A 16598-nucleotide genomic window follows, 5' to 3' on the forward strand; every position below is an offset into this window, starting at 1 on the left:
AGTGATGGGTCTGGGGTGTGGGAGAATGCACGAAAATGTGCAGGAGGTCCCTGTGTTAGCATTTTCCGTGCTGTGTGGTTCAGTGTGGCAGCAGTGCGGGGGCAGGAGTTAAGAATACAGAGGAGCGTCCTCATTATCATTGTCAGGTGGAGGGAAACTCTGGCCACAATCAGATCAAAACAAATTGTGGAGCCTCTGAGGAAGGCTCAGCAGCAGAGGAAGTGTTTGTCTGAATCAGAACATACAGGAACTGGGTGTACTGAAGTATTGTCACAGTGCAAACTCAGTCGTGATGGAGAAGACATCTGTTCTGGTTCAGACACCAGAGTTGACAGCGGCTCAACCTGCGGCACGGACATCGATGAAGAAGGAAAAGGCGCAGTTCTGAAGGCTGAAACAGAAGTCACCACTGGAATCGGTGTGGGGGGGAGCCAGGTTCAATGGACTCAGCCATCATAGAAGGCGGTACTGCTGGAGGTAACACAAATAGAAGCCGATGCAATCCTTGTTGCCTGAAGGCACAAAAGAGGGAGCCAGAAGTGTTCCAAAAATATTCAGATGGTCTTTTTTAAGGACGTCATTTGCTGTGGTGCCGCTGATGGCCTGGAAAATTGGGGGTGCAGCCCCCCAATAAAGACCCATTGTGGAATTTGAGCAGGATCGATTGGCTCCCTCCGGCTTCTCTTCATTTGTACAGAGAGTGACGGGACGGGGTCAAGTCTTGCTTCGACATCTTAGGCTTCTTCTGTGGTTTTGACTTCGGCTTAGCAGCCAATTTTGACCACAAAGAAGACCTGTAGCTGGAATGGTCTGCACCTTCGACTTGAAGCATGGAGCGGTGCATTCTGAGGCGTGACCTGATCCAGTCACTTATTGTGCGCTTTCTCTGGCAGAATGACCCCTTCCTCCACCTCTCCCTTGGAAGGAGAGCCATGCCAGTGAGCCCTGTTGCCCATGTGATGTCACTTCTGATGTCACTTGCTGTTCACCTCAGGCCCTGAGCCTGCTGCGTCTGAGTCTCCGTGACAAATGGTCGACTGCCACCATTGCCTCTTCTAGGTGGATTTGTTCCTCCACAGAAGCTTCTCCTTGTCTGTAAGACCCTCGATGGCTGCAGCGGTGTTTATTGCCCTTTTTATTTTTTTCTAAGAATCCATCCATGTTTTAACCAAACAAATCCTGTCTGGCAAACAGGTTATTAGTTAGAGCCGTTTGCACCTTCAATTTCAATCCAGAGATCCATAGCCATGTATGTGTAAGTAGTACCGGCCACTCATAGTTTGCTACTGTATGTGTCTGTTGAATCTAACGACGATCTTTGACAGGTATCGGATATGGCCGTCCCTTGAATAACAGCTTTATTCACCATTTAAAGCAAATAAGCAAATTCATTATTTCAGTTCTGCCTCCATATAACTTTATTTTAAAATCACTGCCACAAGACTCCAGGGAAAAATAACAATTGCTTACAAAGCAGGGAGGACTCATCCTCAACTTTATAATATGCTACAAAGATGCTCATAGTCTCGCAAACAAAGATAAGCAGTGTTATATCTCAGCATCTTCTTTTATATTTCATACACCAACATTTGGAAAACAGAAAGATGGAGATTTAAAAAATAAAATCAGGGGGACTGTATTTTGCCCGTAGACTTTAACCGAAGCAGGAAGAAATCCAAAAACATTTTTAAGATAAAAATTCAAAGGAAGGATTGTCCTGCCAGCCACGGCTATGACTCGCGCACCTCTGTACAGTCTTGTCACCTCAGAGGAACTACATTAACTATAACTCGTGCCTTCTCCATGCACTGGTTATATACCCTTTAAATGACAGACTTAGCACATGTGAAATCATATAGTGTAGTGTGGCGAGTGAGGTGACAAGACTGTGTACGGAGATATGCGAGTTATAGTAAATTAAAGGTGGTGCGTAAATTATAAATGTAAGTTATAGCAATAACTTTAAAATATCAAATATTTTATAGTTTATATTGAGTTTGTACAGAATGAATAAGGAAAATTTTACTTGCCCAGTAAGCATCTGTTCGTGGCACATAGTGCTGTAGATTCACAAGTCTAGCATGATCCCGCCATCTAGTGTTTGGCTCGGAAGTGTTCAAGTTGTTTTTTGTTCTAAGAAAGTCTTTCGAGTCATGAGGTAGGGCGTATGTGAATATACAGCACTACGTGCCACGAACAGATGCTTACCGGGTAAGTAACAGTTTCCATTCGAGGCAAGTGCGGCTGCAGATACACATGCTTAGCATGGACTGAAAAGCAGTGCTCCTCTACACGCGGGGGCTAACCTGTGGGGGTTACAGTTGTTTGAAATAGAGTGCGTAGAACCGCTTAGCCAACATGAGGTTGTCAACAGGCCAGCTCATCTACACAGGAATGTTTGGTAAAAGAATGTGGTGGAGACCATGCAGCTTTTCTACACATAAAGGATCACAAGGGATCAAGAAAGCCAGGGGGTAATGATCCCTCTGAATATTCACATATCACTTAGAATACTCCCAGCTGTATGTAAAAAAAGGAGAAAGAATGGAAAGAGTCTAGCGATCGTGTAATGTCGGAAGGAGAGAAATCCCTTTAGGACGAGAACCCTCACTCACCGTTAGGTGACATGCTTCATCATATGGGTTCCAACCTCACACTGAGGTGGGGGCTACAACTCCCCAAAGGGGAGGAGCTGAGGTGTTTTCTCAAGATGAGCGTTAGAAAGACGGTGAATGAGGGGCAGAGTGCAGAAAGTCTAGTGACTTAAAAGTGTCTCTCTGAGTCCACTAAATCTTTATTGCGTGGCCTCAAGGTCAACGTTAAAAAAGAGAGGACTAGGGATCAAACCAATATACTCCTAATGTGGGCGATTATTACAAACCTGGAGTATCGAGGGAACGCCAGGTAAATGGGAATGTGGAAGTAGGCGTCTTTCAGATCGAGTGCTGCCATGAAGTTTCTTTGTTGCATTAGTGGGATGACATATTGAAGAGGGACCATGTCAAAGTGCTCTGAGAGGATATATTAGTTTAGGGAGTGTCTTATGTCCAAAAATTGGTATCAAAGACCCATCCTTTTCGGGAATAAGGAAGTAGAGCTTCCTTATTCCCAAATAAGGAACTCCTGTACCTTGCTGGTGTGCTGGCACTGGTTCTATGGCCCCTTGTTTAACAGTTTCTGAACTTCCTTATTGAGCAACTGTTTATGTTCTAATGAGAGTTTGTGTATGCATGGTGGAATGTTTGGAGGTGTGGAAGTGAGCTCCAGACATTAACAATGTTGGATAATATTCAACACCCACTGGTTGGAGGTGATGTTTTGCCAGGTGGTGAGAAACCCTTGTAATCGTCCACCGACATGTGGTGTGATCGAGGGGAATGGTGGGCAAGTTAAGGTTTTGTCGAGGTGGCAGAGGGATTTGTGAAGCCTGTCTTTTCTTTGCCCTTAGAATAGTTTTCCCTGGAAGAGGTGCTTTGTGCCTCAGGGCATTGGTAGGACATGGGTGTATAGGTGGAGGTGGGTTTAACTGGCCTACAGTAGGGGGAGCAGCAAAAGAAGCCTCTTTGGGATAATGTTTGCAGCATTCCAGTGTCTGTGGCTGTTTCATTGTCTTTTTTATTTTTTCAAGCAGTGTCCACTTGAGGACCAATCAAGTGTTCTCCATCAAAGGCAAGTGCGAGTATGTTCTGTTGCACTTCCGGTTTTAATCATGATACCCTGAGCAAGGGATGATGTCTGAGGAGCATGCTGGAGTTAATGCCCCTTGCGGCGGTGTCAATTGCATCTAGTCTGCAGTGGATGGAGGTGTTGGCAATTATTTATTTTTATTCATTTGTAGAGTAATGGTTACACCAACTGGTGTGTCCCCGTGCTGAGACATATCTAATGAATCTGCTGCTGCCCAGTAAGGCCCGTAAAACTGTACTATATTCAGTTTTTTGTGAACAGCCATGTCTTCAGCTGACTGCGGAAGATACTTTCACTTGGTTCAGTTCTGTTGGCAATTGGCAGGGTATTCCAGATTTTAGCTGCTAAGTACCTGAAGGAGCGTGCCCCTATACGTGCTCTGAGCATTCTTGGAACCATCACCAGTGCCATCCTCATGGATCTTTGATTGCGTCCTGGGGTGTATTTAGCCAGTAGTGGATGAAGGTATCTAGGACCTTTATTGGAGAGGATGCAGTGACAGTGGCACATCACCTTAAACACGACTCTCTTCTCCACTGGCAGCCAGTGTAAGGCTGTCAGGGATTTCTTCGTGTTTGCTCTTCTTGGAAGGCTGAGAACCAAACGTGCCGCCACGTTTTGTACCCTCTGTAATTTTGATAGGCCTTTTTTGGAAGCGCTGAGGTATAATACGTCTCCATAGTCCAGTTGGGAAGTAATTACTGCATGTACTATGGTTTTCCTAGCATTAGATGGTAACAGATCTATGACATTCCTCAGGATTTTCATGGCCCCATAGCACTTCCCACCTACCCTCCGAATCTGATTGTCAAATGACGGTTTAGAATCCAACCAGATTCCGAGATTTTTTACCTCTGTTTTTGGGGACGGGACTTGGCCCAGTGATTCTGGCCACCAAGCGGATGACTACAAAAACAAAATACCCATGCACACTCTAAAATAAGTTAGACAGTAATGTCACTATCGACATGTGAAACATTACGGAGACAAAGGCCTGAAAAAACACACAATAGTGATTATATATTTAGACGATTCAGGCGTTGATGTGAAGTGTTTTTTAATGTTCAGACACGGAAAAACCAGCCGACACGTGTTTCGTCGCGTGTGGCACTGTCAGCCTGTGACTCTTCAGGGCTGTACAAGGAGAGTTCAGGATAAGAAGGTCGCTCTGTCGGTGATAATTCCGACCCGACAGGGCCCTGGACCGGGTAAAAATCGTCTAGTCGATAGGTAGATACCAGAAAGGAAGTGTCCTATTGGGTATCCAGTAGGGTCGTAGAAAACGATACACTTTGAGTTTAGCGGTCAACTTGGTGTGTGGTCAAAAGGATAGAACCACGGCGTGGTAAAAGCACGTGGATCAACGATACCAAATAACAGTACAAGTTTTTCGACGGGTGCATCCGAAAACAGTATCACTTCTGTGCGCCAGATACGGTCACCATATCGGGCCTTCTTATCCTAAACTCTCCTTGTACAGCCCTGAAGAGTCGCAGGCTGACTGTGCCACACTGAATCGTCTAAATATATAATCACTATTGTGTGTTTTTTCAGGCCTTTGTCTCCGTAATGTTTCACATGTCGATACTGACATTACTGTCATGGGTATTTTGTTTTTGTAATTATCCAGTGCTAGCGCCAGTTAGTAATTCTTTTTAGGGGGTTATAGGGTTTATTCCCTCACCCGCTTGCACCTCAACTCTACAGGGAATCACCACTTTTTGGTATATTAGCGCTATTACATAGCTGTGCGCCCTCTCCTAGAGATAAACCCTTGCTCTGACCCATAAGCACCAAGCGGATGACCATATGGTTGGTGTCTTGCATACCACCATTACCTCAGTCTTATTCCCATTTAGCTTGAGGCAATGGTTTGACATCCAGTCAGTCACCTCCTCTAGACATTTAGAGAAACGGATTGCTGCCTGATCTTTGTCTTGGGATAGCATTACAATTAGCTGCGTGTCGTCCGCATATGACACTATCGACACCTCATGTTTCTCTACACATTCGGCTAGTGGTCCCACATACAGGTTGAAAAAGGTGGGACTCAGAATTGATCCCAGTGGGACCCCTTGGGACAGAGGAAAGCTATCAGACAGATGTGTCTGTTGTGCAACTTGGGAGCTCTGTTCGGATAAAACAATGTCAGCCACTTCACAGCAATCCTCCTAATGCCACAGGCCTCTAGTCTTTGGAGGAGTAGTTGGTGCGAGACGGTGTCAAACGCCGCGCTAAGGTCCAATAGGATCAGCGTGGCTGTTTGCCCTTCGTCCGCATATTTTCTTAGTGCCTCCGTGGCCATCAGTAGTACTGATTTTGTGGAGTGTGCCATTCTAAAACCTGATTGAGATGCTTGTAGTAGGTCGATAGTATTGATGTGATCAACCAGCTGATTGTTTGCGATTTTTTCTGCGATCTTAGCCACGAAAGGTAGTAATGAGATTAGGTGAAGGTTTTCTAATACAGTATATTCTAGCGATGTTTTTTTCCTGAGTGGTCTGACGATGGCCTGTTTCCATTTGGTTGGGACTACTCCACTCTGGAAGGAGCACAGGATGAGTACAGCGATGTACGGCAGGGTCATTTCTGCCCCCTCCATTACTCTCTCTGGTCGTGCAGGATCTAAAGGGGAACCAGATTTTATTCCTTTCGCTGTGGCTTTGAGTTCCTCAATATCCTGTATTCGAAATTCATCCAGCGTTGCTCCTAAAAAGTTCCCAAGGCTTATAACGGATAAGTTGAGCCCTGCCGTACTTCTATTGGGAAGGTCTCGTATATTTATCTTACTTTATTTGCAAAAAATCTGCCACCTTATTACAGCTTTCTAAGGAGGCTATTATTATTATTATTATTATTCTCTTCTTGATTTTTGAGAGATTTCAGAATTGTGAACATTTCTTTATTAGAGTTGCTGGCTTTTTCCATTTTATCCGTGTAGAATTCCCATCTGATTTTCTTAATTAGTGAATCATATTCCTTTAGTTCTTTTTTATAATCGTTTTTGGACCTATTGCAATAGCTTTTCCTCCAAACTCGTTCTGATTTTTTACACCTTTTTTTGGCCTTCATTAGTTCATCATTGAACCAGGGTGCTGTTACTTTTTGTCTCTTAGGGATTCTAGTGCTCCAAGGTGCTACCTTATCTAGTGCATCAGTAATCCATGTCTCAATCCGATTATTGGCTAGATTAATATCTTTATCCAGGGTTAGATTCTTCTCCCTAAGAGCTAGAGTGAAGGATGCGGAATTGAATTTGTTCCACTTTCTAGTAGTGTTTTCCTTTTTTGGGTGTTGTGCCTTCCTTCTATGAGATGCCGCTCTGAAGGGGACTAAGTAGTGGTCCGAACACAGGACTGGCTATGGTGCTCCAACTTCCACCTCAGAAAAATTTGAGAAAATAGGGTCTAAGATGTGGCCCCCTTGATGGGTTTGTGATCCCACTTTTTGCGTTAGATTCAGTGTCAACATATCCTTACAGATTGCCCTTATTTCTTGGTTATGTGTGTCATCGAAATGTATGTTTAGGTCCCCCAGCACCAGAAATGTACTGTGTCTCAGGGCTGGGTGTACTACCTTTTCTTCCAGGCTCACCACAAACTGCGTTATTTGGCCGGGTGGGCGGTGGATAAGAAAGCCAGCTATGGTATTATCTACTGCCGTGGATAGAGTGAAAAAGAATGTCTCACAATTGTCTAGGCCTGCATGTTTGATTTTGCATTTCATGTCGGCTTTGTAGATCATGGCAATTCCCCCACCTCTTTGGCCTTCCCTGTCTTGCCTTGCTAGCATATAATCATTCGGGATGGCATCTAGTACATCTGGGGTCGAGTTCTCGTTAAGCCATGTCTCGGTCAGGAATAGAGCATCCAATGCTCTTTCCCTTATTAGATCGTGTATTTCATGCTTGTGTCTAGCCATTGACCTGCAATTTAGTAAAGCAAACTGTATATTGGTCTCCTTGATATTCTGTGGTTTAAGTATGAGTTCTATATTGCAGTGCCTACATATTGGTGTCATACTGTCTACACTTATTTTATGCCTACATGCGGTGTCTGTGGGCTTTCGCAATCTCATTAGTTCCTCTTTAGATTACTTAATCATATCATGTGTCCCCTTAGAACCAGGGTTTCTGGCCCCTAGTCCTGGTCCTGCGCGGACTGGCGCAGACTGGCTTGCCTTAGGTGCGCCTTTGGCACGCCCACTGTGCACGTCCACGGTCACATGCTCATTGGTCTTTTGTAGGGGGAATCGGGCGGGAGGCACGCCTCTTACCACAAGACCGGAAGCGATGCTCTGTGAAACGCTCTGCCCTGCCCTCCACGCAACGGCACACAGCCGGGATGGACCGGGGCGGGGAGCCTAACATGGTATACACGTAAGTTTCTTAATTAAAAACAGTATGTTGTGCAAAATTCAGCAAAGTAAACAAGTACATTTAAAATTACAAGTTTTTTTTAAAGTGCTACAATTCACAGACTTTCTGCGCACACTCTGCAGTCTCACCCGAGTGAATTGATTTGCCCTCAGATGTAATCTCGTACGCCCTCTTTTTGTACTCATCTGGGAGATGTTAGAGGAGCACCTCCATCTCATCCCAGTAAACTCGGTCATGGCATGAGCAGAGGCCAAAGGAGTTGTCAATTCTCCAGTGATTGGCAGACTGTGCATCCACCCTGTTCCCTGCTGCGTTCATCTTTCTACTCTCCTCGTCTGTTGGTGGTGCCTCTCCAGATGTTTGTGAGTTCATCCTTTTTCTCGCTGTAGCGACCACCAGTGAGTCAGGAGGCAGTTGGCTTTTAATGTATGTTGGATCAGATGGAGATGCCTTGTGCTTTTTATCGACCCTTGGAGTTATGGCACAGAGGTGTAGGAAGCTGGCTCTCTATATACTATATACCAAAATGAGGTATAGTGTGCGGAGAGTCCAGTGGATCCCCAGCGGCTTACAGAGGCTAAAGTAGATCATACTGATGCTCTCTTTTTTGGTAGTGTGGGCGAGCAGTTAGTCTTATCAGAGGGTAGGGTTAAGCATTTGTTGCACACACAGTGGCAATAAATGAGACACACACCCAATGAGTTAAAACAAGATCACTTTACAAAAATAATACTGGTTTATATTTATTTTGCAGAATCACAGACCTTTCAATAAAAATATATTTCATTAAAAAAAATGGACACTTAGGCCCTGATTACAACTTTTGGGGTAGCGGTAGCATGTCGGGGCAAACCACTGCTCCACCCAAGGGCGCCCCACCTGCCTTCAGATTACGATTTTCACTGCAATGGGTCCGCCAGCCTATTAATCGGACCCTAAGTGCAATTTTCAGACTTTGCAATGTTAACCTATGGGAGGAAGAAAACATTCAGCATACATAGGGAAAACATCGACTTACAAGACTAGACTTATGAGTTTAAGTCCATATTGGGCAAGTTTAGCACCAGCAGTGCACCACCAGCAGCACAGGGGCAGCCGAGTGCAATGTGCAAGTTCGAGGTCTGGCCCCCAATACAAATCAATGGAGATTGGGGCACTTAGACAGAGGCTGTTTACAGGTCAGTTGCAGCGACTTGGGTGGCCAGTCTGTGAGGGTGAAGCAAGCACTGGACTGGGCCCAGAGCAGCGCCAACACTACACCACAAGAGGCACACGGGGGGCCAGGTGCCAACACAGCGTCGGGTGCCCAATGCACAGTTATGGAGAATGGTCAAATCGAACATGGGCGGCTCAGGCCAGGAGGCCAGTTGAAGGAAACCAACAGCTGCAGAGATAAGCTGTGATGCTCGGATACGTAGAGACACCTTTTGTCCTTTTCACCAAGGCCAGGACGAATGGGTGTAGGGGTGCCGTTTGGTGTCGGATTCGACTTACCGGAGCAGGTCGCAGCTGTGATGGTCTCCGTGTAGAGGCTGCAGACGACTTTGTGGAGTCTAGGAGAGGTCAGCTCACAGTGGAATTGGAGGCAGGAGTCGCAGTTCTTCAGGTCACAGAGTCTTTACTTTGAAGATGGTTGATTGGTGAACAAGTCTGCTGTTCTCAGGACGAGTCCTCTTGTGGTGCAGGATTGTCGAGGGCTGCAGACAGGTCGGGGGAATGTGGCTAAGTCAGTTGGTCTCTGCAGTCTTCTCTGCTGGTGGGACTGCTGTGTCCAGCTTTTTCTAGGTTGTCATGTACTGCAGGGCTCGGGGGGGCACTTAAATACTACATTTAGGGGCGTTTAAAGGGAGTGTCAGGTAGTAGCCAATGGGCTACTTACCTAAAGGGTGACTATATCCTCTAAATGCTCACCCCAGGTGGGGGTTGGGCATATTCCTGCTCCTGATTGGAGGAGTTCCACCATTTTCAAGATGGTGAGCACTGAAAAGTGTACTTCACCTCCAGCACCCGAGGGGTAGAGTTGCCAGAGGGGGGTCACATCTCCTATTCTTTCTACGTATTCCCACCTGTCCTCCCACCAAGAATGGTGTGAGCACAGGATAGGTGCCTGCTCCCTGTAAAAGGAAAGATTGTGGTTGCATTACAAAGGCGGAAAGGCCTTTGACACTTCCCGCTGTGGATGGCTGTTCGTGGCCAGTGGGAGGTGTGAAAACCATCACCCAGGAAAGGCCTTGTTCTCGCCACTCTCCCCAAGAGGCCAGAACACTGTCTGTTGGTAGCAGGCTGGCTCAGACCGGTCAATGACCACACTAAGGATTAGTAGGTTTCAGGGGACCCCTCTAATGGTCCTCTGTGTGCACTTTTTAATAAATCGGATACTGTAGTACAGTGCAGGTTTATTATGCTGAGATGTTTGGTACCAACCAACCCATATTTCAGTGAAGCAGTCATGGAGCTGGGGAACTCACAATGACGAGTGTCCAGGCCACGTATTTACTATGGCTTCCCTGGTAACAATATTCAGGAATCGACACGGGGCATATCTGCTCCTGCAGCTAGGTCCTCACAGGAGGTAAAGTGCACCCTGCCTTAGAGCTAATACCTGCTGGAGGGACGTCTTACTTATATCTCACGCAGTGTTTATGGGCATGGCACACAGGGATGTGTACCTTGTCATCTCTTCAGTTTTGTCTGCACCAAGACACGCAGGATGCAGTGGCAGTGTGCATGTCCTTGGTGAGGGGTCGCTCAGGGTGGCACAATTCGTGCTGCAGGCCTTAGGGCCCATCTTTAACCACAAGGCCCTTGGTACAAGGGGTACCTTTTGTTAGGGACTTGCATGTGAGCAAAAGGGGTGCCAATCATGGAAACGACAGGTACAGTTTAGAGAGGGCGATCTGGCACAGGGGACCTGGTTGGCAGGGACCCTGTGCCCTTCCAGTTGAAACAACATCATTTGCCACGCAATAAGTGGGGCTAACCATGTTCAAAAGAGGCACTTTCCTACATGGGGTTTATTGGTTCTTTGAAGATGTCTGGTGAGTGTTTGAGCAAACCCATAAGCATCTGTAGATACTGTACTGACTGTGGGATAGAGGAGAGGGTTTCAAACAAAAAATCTTCATCTATGGGGTTGGTGTGGAGCTGAACCTTATCGTATGAAGCTGCTCTACCTAAAACATCATGGTATGTAGTGGTGTCGTCTGGGGGAGACGTCTTAACTGCGTATTAATCAGGGTCTGTATCTGTGGGTGGTTCAATAGCATATGTTTCCCATGGATTATCATGAGTTGGGATGGAGTACTGGTCTCCCTCATCTGCTTCCCCCCAAAGGATTTATGTACCCCTCTGGGGATATGGTTCTGGTTCAGGTGGAGAAGGCGTGCAACAGGTGGTGGTGGTGAAGTGGGGTGCTAGGCTAGTAGCCTTGTCAGTCTTTTTTTTCGATGCGTTGTCGGTATAGGAATGTCCAAAGCCTCCTCAAAAGTTAATTGTCTTTCGGTTGGCTGTGCAGCAGTGGATTGAGGTTTTATTCAAATACAGTCAGTGTCCGGAGGGATGACAAGTGCCTATTGTAGCCATTGAAGGACTGACACCATCGGTTCAGACTCAGCAGTTTGTTTTGGGAAGGAGTATGATTTCGGCTCTAACACAGCTTTCGGCACTGAGGGCTTCGGGGCCGAATGTCCTCGGTCCGAAGTAGTCAGCTTCAAAGACGAGCTGGACCAATGTTTAATCGCCATGGCTTTCAGCTCCTATGGTTGGCTTGGCTCTGATGGTATGGAAGTTGGCTCGGGACCATGAGTCTACTGCATTTTTGGCACTGAGGCAGGGCTGGACATTTCTGACACAGCTGTTTGGGGCTGTGAATGGCCCAAAGGCAGTGACGGCCCAACTGAAGATTTTGTTCGGTCCTGGGCAGGGATGCGGTCCTTGGGGATGTCCTGTTGGTGCTGGGGATGGGTTAGAGGGGTTCGGTACTTACAGCTTGTCATGGTATGAGGTCCTGCATCTCGAGCTCGGACTCCAAGCAATCCTTGTGGGAGAAGGTACGCTTCTCTGCGGCCGACCCCAGGGGTAACCTTCCTCCTGAAGGTCCTCCAGGCAGAAGATTCCCGGTGTGTCCGGCACTGCGTCGGGACATACAGAGTCATCAAGCTCGTCGATCCCACAGCATCTTCTTGGGTCAGAAGGATTTGCAGGCTTCGCCAATGGCTTCCAGATGGTCCAGAGAGAGGCACACATTACACACCTGATGTTGGTCAGTACGCTGAACCTTGACATGGCAGTGAGAGAAGAACAGAAAGGGCATCCGTTCCTTCACCAAACAGACATAGCGCATACGTTATCGAAGTGTAAGTGTTATCCTAAAGGGTGGAGACCCAAGGGGACCGTGGTTGAGCTGAGTCGCCCCGGTCACCAACGGTGGTGAATGACCAAAGAAAGGTCAGATACTAACCGTGATTGAAAACAATACTAAAAGATCGTTCTAAACTAGGAAATGACAATGCTGCGATAGAGCAGAGGAGCACACGTTCGAACCCAACAGCGGAAGAAAACAATCTAACAATGGAGTTCATGCCCATGCCCCTTACAGCAAGAGGAGTCATTCTACCTCATGAACCAAAAGACTTTCTTCGAAGAAAAAGAACTTGCAGACGTACAAGCCCAACACAAGATGGCAGAAGTATGCTATGCATCCGTATCTAGAGCCACACAGTCCTCGAAAATAAAGTTTTCCGAACTATAACCTATCCATGACCTTTGGTTTTTCCTCCTATTTAAATAATATTTATTTAATAAAAATGCATCTTAAATCGTAGTGTTGAGTGTCATTCAGTTGAGTGTTGTTAAGTGGAGTGTCGTAGAGTATAGTTGAGCGCAGTGTTGTACAGTCTATTGTCATAGAGTTTAGTAATGTAGAGTGGAATAAAGTGGAGTAGAGAGGAGAAGCATAGCGTACAGTGGAGTAAAGTGTTATACAGTGGAATGGTATGGTGTGTTGTGGGATATCATAGAGCGGAATAGTGTGTTGTGCAGTGGCGTGTACAAGCATAGAGTGTAGTAGAGCTTTGTAGAGTGGAGGAGAGTGTTGTAGAGTGGAGCAGAATAGAGTGGAGTGTTGAACAGTGGCGTAGAGCAGGGTAACGTATTGTACAGTGGAGTAGAGTGGAGTTGAATGGTGTCGCTTAGGTTAAAATGGAGTAAAGTCTAATAAACTGGAGCGTTATGTTGTACAGTAGAGTGGCGTGGAGTAGAGTGGCCTGGCCTACCATACAGTGGAGTAAAGTGTCAGAGTTGAGTGCTGTGTCATAAGGTTGAGTGGATTGGCGTGTCCTAAAGTGTTGAAAAGTGTCATAGCGTGGAGTGCCACAGATTGGATTAGAGTGCTTTACAGTGGAGTGGTGTGGAGTACGGTAGAGTGTGGTACAGAGCGCTAGAGTGAAGAACAATAGAGTCTTGTAAAGTTGAGTGGCATAGCGTAGTTTAGAGTGGAGCGGTATTGACTATAGTAGAGTAGAGTGTAGCAGTGTGTCAAAGTAGAATGTAGTAAAGTGATGTGGAGTGGTATAGAGGGAGGTGCGAAGAGTGTTGTAGAGTGATGAGTGTCGTACAGTGGTTTAGAGTAAACTAGAGCGGTGCACACTCTGACAGACTGGAGTACACAGTGGAGTGCTAGAGAGTGTAGTATTTTCTGTAGAGTGGAGGGGCGTAGAGTGTCGTAGAGTGGAGTAGAGTGAATTGGCATACAGCGTATTAGCATAGAGTGGAGTAGCGTGAAGGGGCACAGAGTGGAGTTGCGTAGAGTGGCCTGGTCTAGACTGGAATGGTGTACAGTGAAGTGGAGTGAAATAGCATATAGTGGAGTGGCATAGGGTGGAGAGACATCCAGTGGAATAGCATGGAGTGGCATAGAGTGGAGTGGTACACAGTGCAAAAGCACAGAGTGGAGTGTGGTATAGTGGAATAGCATGCAGTGGAGTCGAATAGAGTGGCGTTGTATAGAGTGGGATAGCGTAGAGTGGAATAGCATAAAGTGGAGTGGCCTACAGTGGAATAGCATACCGTGGAGTAGCGTAGAGTGGAGTAGCGTAGAGTGGAATAGCATGGAGTGGTGTGGAATAGCGCAGAGTGGAGCAGCGTACAGTGGAGTGGCATAGAGTGGAATAGCATAGAGAGTAATGGTGTACAGTTGAGTGGTGTAGAATAGAGTGGCATACATTGGAACAATGTAGAGTAGAGTATAGTGGAGAGGCACGGAATGGAATGGCGTAGAGTGGATTAGCGTGGAGTGCAGTGGCATGCAGTAGAACAGTAAATACCGGAGTGGCATAGACAGCAGTGGAATACCGTAAAGTGAAGTGGCGTACGGATGTACATGAAATATGAAAGGAATGTACAATATGGTGTGCAGAGTAATGCAAGCCAGTGCTTTGCGCCTCCTCGCCAGATTTGCCAAGCTACCAGGGCCAAGCATGGTGGCTTTGTGTTGCTTTGTAAATGTAACTGAAGTATTGCGCGGCCCATGGGAGGCCATGCGTGACGCAAGGGTAACACAACACAATAATACATTTGGCCATAGTTATACATTGGGACATGGTATACTGCGGTAACTTTGTGGTATACAGTGATACATGCCAAGGACAAGGCAGTATAGGATTGGCTAATTGCAGTCTTTACAAAATTAAAAGGCAGCCATGTTATTTTACTACACTTTGCCTGTGTTCTGGGTTAAGGACTTAGATATAGGTAAGTAGTAGATTTTATCGCAGTTCTCTACCTATTAGCACTTTATTAAAGTGCTAATATATGAGGAAATGTATTTATATACTTGTTTAAAGTTTACGGTGTACTGCACTAGTACCTAGCAAATACAGTGTTTGTTCAAAAATGATTTTTTTGTTGCTCTTTCTAAATAGCACTGTAAAGTGTAGGTATTACAGCAGTAGCCCATAGTCTTTTTTTTACATAAAGAATAAAATATGTTGCAAATTGAAAATACACTGCAGTACACTATTTGTGAAATATAGTGTAGTAGTGTATTTTTAATTTTTGTACAAATGTTTTTTCCCCCTAAATTTTATGTACCGCTGTACTTCCTAGGTAGCACTGCGAAAGTCCGTAATACTTTTTTTCAAATAGATAGAAACTTATAAATAATTTTCCTTACCTGTTAATACTTATAATAAAGTGTTTGGAAAAAATCTAAGACCTAATACTTACCTATATCGAAGGCCCTAACCTAGAATTCAGCCAAAGTGCACTTAAAACAACATGACTGCCTTTCACTTTTGTAAAGGTGGTCATTAGCCAACTCCATGACGCCTTGTCATCGGCATGTACCGTGGTACTTTCGTGACATTTTGTGAAACTACTGCAGCAACTGATATCTCCAAGTTAAAATACTTTATAACATAAAAATAGTTCCCTACTTACCTATAGTACCATAAAGGATCATCCGCACACCATAATCTATAATCCTGCCTACATTAATGTGAATCCGACTGGACGTTTGCCCTCTACATGTGAGTACAAAGTCTATGGAAAATGCATTGGTGCAAAACCACGCTTTGGGACCCCCTCCTTTTTTCTTTGCACCCCTGTGGCAAATTTCCACTAAATTTTGTAGTATCTGCTAATGTGGAAAAATGAATAGGGCTGCAAAGTTTTACACCGATTTATCAAACGGGGGCAAAGTTATTAAAGGTCTAAAATCCAAGGAAATCCTGTCTCTGGGAACCCTAACTATAGCTACAGAGTGGCTTGCACCGCTCTGTAACAAAGTTATTGATTCATTGTTTCTGGGGAGTCTAGGGTGGGGTGACCTTCATGGATCCCACTAGGTTTTCTTACCTCAGAATGCCCTTGGAACCTCAGCCTTTGGCTAAACTAACATTTTCCTCATACTTCTGTGAGGAAAACTTCTGAAATCTGCCGGGATCTACAAAATTACTACCACCAGCATTCCCACAAATCTCCTCATTAAAACGGTACTGCACTTCTGTGGCTGGGCCTGGTGCCCGTGATAGGAACAGATCAAACCATGGACCCTGCGAAGTCAATATGTGCACCACCCTCACAATCACCCCTACAGACCAAAGTGCACTCACCATACATCACGCTCACAGTGTCCGGCAGGCTGCTGTGATACACCTCATATCTGTACATTTTCTCATCATCTCCTTCCAGAACTTCCACTGTTTTCTGGGCCTGGTAGGTTCCGTCAGGGTTTGGTAGGATGTCCATCGACTCCCAGGTCATCTCTACGCCATTCCTGACCCATTTCACCTCAATGTCTCTGGGATAAAATCCATACGCGTACCCGGTCAGAAAGGTGCGACCGCCGTTCTTTCTTCGTGTAACCATTGTTTGAGGGGCAACTGGAAGGAAACACAATAAGAACAATTACACCACAATCACATTAGGATTTACCCAGTGTGCTATTTGGAGTTACTACCAGTGACACTTTTCTTCAGCTCATGCTGTGACTACCCCCCTTCACGACACTTCCAGGACGCCATGAGCACCCACA

The 16598-nt window shown here is 45.8% G+C and overlaps 2 protein-coding genes across 2 annotated transcripts in view; both read right to left on the bottom strand.

The window, feature by feature from the left end:
- The window catches only part of LOC144754057 (saoe class I histocompatibility antigen, A alpha chain-like), a 1371606-nt gene that overhangs the window by 965254 nt on the left and 389754 nt on the right, over window positions 1-16598 (bottom strand). The window lies entirely within an intron of this gene.
- Window positions 1-16598, bottom strand: part of LOC144754059 (major histocompatibility complex class I-related protein 1-like) — a 111399-nt gene that overhangs the window by 37406 nt on the left and 57395 nt on the right. The window contains exon 4 of the mRNA XM_078641577.1: window positions 16177-16446. Coding sequence (XP_078497703.1) covers window positions 16177-16446 — 270 coding nt within the window. The remainder of the gene's footprint in view (window positions 1-16176; window positions 16447-16598) is intronic.

This window comes from Lissotriton helveticus, chromosome 5_1 (genome assembly GCF_964261635.1).
Source record: "Lissotriton helveticus chromosome 5_1, aLisHel1.1, whole genome shotgun sequence".
NCBI lineage: Eukaryota > Metazoa > Chordata > Amphibia > Caudata > Salamandridae > Lissotriton > Lissotriton helveticus.